Source organism: Triticum dicoccoides, chromosome 5A (genome assembly GCF_002162155.2).
Source record: "Triticum dicoccoides isolate Atlit2015 ecotype Zavitan chromosome 5A, WEW_v2.0, whole genome shotgun sequence".
Lineage (NCBI taxonomy): Eukaryota > Viridiplantae > Streptophyta > Magnoliopsida > Poales > Poaceae > Triticum > Triticum dicoccoides.
In genome coordinates this window covers 493234984-493240007 of record NC_041388.1, presented here as the reverse complement: position 1 = coordinate 493240007, position 5024 = coordinate 493234984, and the positions used below count along the sequence as shown (strand labels likewise).

At 53.2% G+C, this 5024-nt stretch overlaps 1 protein-coding gene across 1 annotated transcript; it reads left to right on the top strand.

Annotated features, from left to right (window-relative positions):
• The first annotated feature begins 782 nt into the window (after positions 1 to 782).
• LOC119297662 (transcription repressor OFP13-like) lies at positions 783 to 2052 on the top strand. Its single transcript, XM_037575366.1, has one exon. The coding sequence runs from the start codon at positions 914 to 916 to the stop codon at positions 1928 to 1930; it is 1017 nt and encodes a 338-aa protein (XP_037431263.1). The 5' UTR covers positions 783 to 913; the 3' UTR covers positions 1931 to 2052.
• Positions 2053 to 5024: the final 2972 nt, after the last annotated feature.

The following is a 5024-nucleotide window of genomic DNA, read 5'->3' as shown; positions in this document are numbered from 1 at the left end:
CGGTGGGTGGTTCACGTAGAAGGATACGTTTCCCCAAAGGACAACATGGGGTTTCGTCATGTTTCGCTGTATGTGCTTTACACATTTGGACGGATAGAAAGTGCCACATTTTCACTGGAGCCTAAGTTAGCACCTATAGGTGCTTTTTTTTTGCTGGAAATGCTTTCGATTTATTTATATTTAATCATGATAGTACAACGAACACTAGAAATAATAAAAATTAAATTCAGAATTAGCCTCCGTTGTTGCTTTGTACATAGCCATTACCTTTACATTGGATACGTTTATGGCGTATTCACCTTTTTGTTTTTCTTTAATCTTAAAACGGCAGTGGTCCCCCACTCCTATGAAACAGGAACTCGTTTTCACCGCATACAAGTGGTGCCAAAGTGCTGAAACGTGCGTCTCAAAAAAGAAGTGCTGAAACGTGTGATATCTGAGCCAGAGACGTCTAATCTTCTCTCAGATTAGTTGCTCTGTAAGTATGTTTAGTGCTGAAGATTTTTTTTTTTTTTTTTGCATGTATAGCTCTGAAGGATTTGGAAAGACATCTTTGCGTTGCATCGCACTCAGGTACTGGGATTCTCTAACTTAGGTCACTGACATGACGGTCCTTTAACAAACTGGCCCACATACCAGTGACCCGAAGTTACGTGACTGCAGAGCAAGCTGCAGTCATCTGCTCTGCTCTCTCAGACTCTCAGTCTCTCTACTTACTCTGCACACAGAATACATAAATAGTAGTACTGTCCATGTGTTCTTCCCTCTCTTCGTTAATTGCACACCTCTCTCTTCTTCTTCTTCTCTCCGCAACTACTTCCTTCGTCTACTCGATCTCGCTTCTGAGCAGGCACGGCGGTCTCGAGTCGATCGAGCTCATCCACTGCATTGTTCGCTCCATCCGGCTGATCCGATGGGCAAGAAAGGTGCCCTCACCTCCATCTTCTCCAGGTCCTCCAGCCTCGCTAGCGACTCGTCCACGGCGGCCGTGATACCCTGGCCGTGGCCATCCTGCCGGGACCCGCAGACCGACTCCTTCCGTGCCGCCGAGGAGCCCTGCGCCACGGCTGCTGGTGGCAGCAGGTGCGGCCCTGTCGCCGCGAGGCACCGCAAGCTGGTGGGTGCCCCCGCCGAGATGTACAAGACGGTCAACTCGGTCTACATCGACCCCGACGACGGCGAGTCATTCTCTTGCCTTAGCGCGGAGGAGGAGGAAACGGTTGTGGTGGAGGACGACGGCTTCTCGACGCCCGAGGATGAGTGGTCGGAGGCTGTGATCCGCAGCCTCAGCCGGACGACCTCGTCCACCGGTCGCTTCTTCTTCGACCAGGGGCCAGCGACCAACTCCATCCTGTCCGCGGCGGCGGCCTCGACAACCGGCAGTACACCACCGGAGGAGGAGAACGACAAGCCGGCGGCGCTGTCCAAGAACGGGAAGCCAGGAGATGGTGGCAAGTCGCTGGTGGTGGAGGAGAGCGTGGCGGTGCCAATGGACTCGGCGGACCCGTACGGCGACTTCCTGTCGTCCATGGAGGAGATGGTGGCCGCGCACGAGCTGCGCGGCTGGGACGCGCTGGAGGAGCTGCTGGTATGGTACCTGCGGGTGAACGCCAAGCACCACCACCCGCTCATCGTCAGCGCCTTCGTCGACCTGCTCGTCCGCCTCACCACCAGCGCCACGGCAAGCACCTCGACGACGACAATGACGATGACGTCGAGTAGTAGCACCAGCAGCTCGAGCAGCGGCACGAGCAGCACGAGTACTACTAGTAGCAGCACGAGCACGAGTACTGGTGGCGATGGTGTGGTTGTTAGTGCTACATCAGCAACGGGACAATGCGACGGCGGGAATGAAGCTTCTGCGTCTTGCTCGTCGTCTTCTTCGTGCGCCCCGCGTGACGACGACGAGGCCAGTCGTGGGGAAGACTAGCCACTCGACTAATCATAGATTAGACGACAATCGGCAAGTAATCTGCATGCATGTGATTTTGGCTTTTGGTCCGGGCTAATCAAGCAACTAACAAGTTTTTCTTTCTTTTGTGGCGGGGAAGCAACCGAGCTGTTCATTGATGCACTCGTGCTTGGGTTCGTATGCACTTTTCTTTTCTTGATTGATTAACGATCCCATGAGTCGCTGGGTTAAGAAAACACTAATTTGGAGCGAGCACATGCCAAACCGGTCACCGACATGAGCTGGTTTCGCCGATCTCGATGACACCAACTAGCAATGCATAATGGCTTGCGTGCACAGTGCTGAACAGTACATGGAAAGCCATGATTTCTGCGAGAAACCGACGCTAGCCAGCGACCACCATGACGAGTCATACTCGTCGTCGAGAGCGATGCTCGGGTTCAATGCGACCAGGGAACAGTGTTTTCCCCCCTCCTCGGCTGCCCCTTCATCAATGCATGCGTGCGTGTACACAAGCTGCACGCCGCAGAACTGGACCTTCAGAGCAAGTATATTACTTCCTCCGTTATAAAATAGATGACCCAAATTTATATTAATTTTATACTAAAGTTAGTATAAAATTGAGTCATCTATTTTGGAACGAAGGGAGTAATAGTAAGCTTCATGAAGACTTTTTTTTAAATTGAAAATACATTTTCAAGACTTCAATAAAAGTCTGAAAAGAACATACACGGGTAAGGCGGACGCCTACAACAAACATTATAATTATCCACGGATGTGTTTACGGACAGTGATACGGAAGCCGGAATTCCAAGCCCATCTGTATACATTTCAAGTGGAATTTGAACAAACTGAACGGTTTTCATGCAAACCGGATGATTTTCATTTAAACCATGCGGTATTCATTACATTTTTGACATATTTTGTTAAACAAAAGCAGTTGGACCCTAACATGGTCTAAATATTCGTCAGCACCCATCCTTCAAGTCCTTGTTGTTTTCTTCCGTGTTCATGTCTGACGGTCATGAACCCCAAGAAGTGAAGGCGCAGTCGACGGCGGGTAAGTGTAGGACAGTGTAGGACATAGGACATGGATTAGCCCACATGGGACACGGGGTGCGCCGTCTTCCCTGCCCAACTCCTACTCGTCGGAGTCCGAGACTTGTGCGTCGTAGGTGGAGGTGAGGTCGACGATGGATGTGGGCGGGCTGGCCTCGTCGACGTACCAGCGCTAATGACGCCCAGCTACTGGCGTTTCCGTCCGCGGCCGCCGCCTGCGCGTCCGGCGATGCCGCGCGAGCGCTACGCGCGACCTCATAGAGGGCCCACTGCTCCTTGACGAAGTTCAAATTCTCCGCGGCCATGGACGCCACGGCCTCGACGATCGCGAACTCGCCGTATCTTTGGCCCTCGGCCAACCAGTGATGCGTGAGGATGGAGAGGTTGTACCGCTGCTCCTTCGGCGCCCCCGCGCGGGAGTGCCAACTACAACGCCGACTGCTCCTGCGCCATGATGGAGTCGAAGTGCGCATGGGCTTGCTCCATGGTCAAACCGACATGGATAGGAGCGGGCACGGACTGTGGCTCATCGTCGGAGGCGTCTTCCATCGTCGGGTTGTCATCGCTCACCTCCGGCATGCTCATTGGCAAGCATGCATCTATTCATCGTGCACGACGGCCCTTGCCATCCGGCCGCAAGGCTCGCCACATCGTGCTTCTGCTCCGTTGAGAGGCTCTTCCACATCACCTTAGAGCTCGTGATCATGGTAGAAGTGGTGCAAGTGGGAGGACCGGAAGCAGACATGTTTGTCATGTGGTTAGTGCCTGGCAAGGCTGTGCCAGGACAAGCGTCAGAGTTGTTTTCTCGGCGGTCACGCCTGTGTAATGCCAGACGGATGGGAAACCGGCTAAAATGCGGTAGGTAGTCGTCATGTCTCGTACAGTCATGTCGCACCGACATTGAACAGGCGCAGAGACCGGGACATAAGGGGCGCTCTGAGCCAGCACGAATGTCGCGCTGGCGCACGTGGACCGGCATGAATGTGTCGCAATCATTTCATGCATGAGAGGGTGCGAACACAAGAGAGATTTTTGGGTGGGACCGTGGTGGCGGACACGTGTGTGTTAGCGATCCAGACGACCACAAAGCCTACTGGTTTGTGTCCTGTTTGCAGAAAAGCGGACATCCAGACCAGTCCGCAAACCGATGGGGTACCGTGTTCGACGGCAAACTACGTCCGTATGCGTGCGTTTTGATGGTCTGCGTTGAAGATGCACTAAGGGCGTGTTTGGTTGCAGTTCGCTACAGTACCCACATTGCATGTTGTAAGGGCATATTTCTCCCTATGTGGTTTTGGTGATTGATGACAGTACATTTGCGGACTAATCGTGTGCATTGAGCATTTCTGTGATCTCATGCCTAGGCACAAGACGATTCGGTGCCCCTCGAAGCCTATCAAAGATGGTGGTTCTCTACGTTTCTTTTTGATGAATTTGAGTCATAGGAAAGCCGTACTATTAAGAGGGAGTCCACTTCGGAAAGGTTACGGTGGAATCAACACGTACACATCTGTTCCTTTGCACCACCTTTCCTTCGCTTCATTGGACCACCATCCGTTTATCCTTGTCGCTGCAAGATGAAGGCCTCCAAGTGCTATAGGTTCTATGGCGTGCGGTAGTACTACTCAAGGGAGCAGTAGTACCGCAGGGGCCCGCGGTAGTACCGCTCTAGCTAGCGGTAGTAGCGCTCCTCGCGAGCGGTAGTACCGCTGCCTCTAGCCCAGAACGCTGGCGCACGCGGAAGTAATTTTTTACCTCCGCCCCTATGCGGTCTACCGCTCCCGGCGAGCGGTAGTACCGTGCCGGATTTTCGCACGTCCCAAACTCAACGGAAGTAGTCACAAACGAAATTTATTTAGTCCATGCTTTTTCCCAGCCCTGTTGAGCCCTCCCCTGTGGTAATACCGCAGGGGTGCGCGGTAGTACCGCTCCGGCGGTTCTACCACTCGTTGCCTAGTGCAACAGGACCTCACTTGGCTTCTACCGTACGAGCGGTAGTACCGCAACAAGGTGCAGTAGTACCGTAGCGCCTTGCGGTAGTACTGCGAGCGTG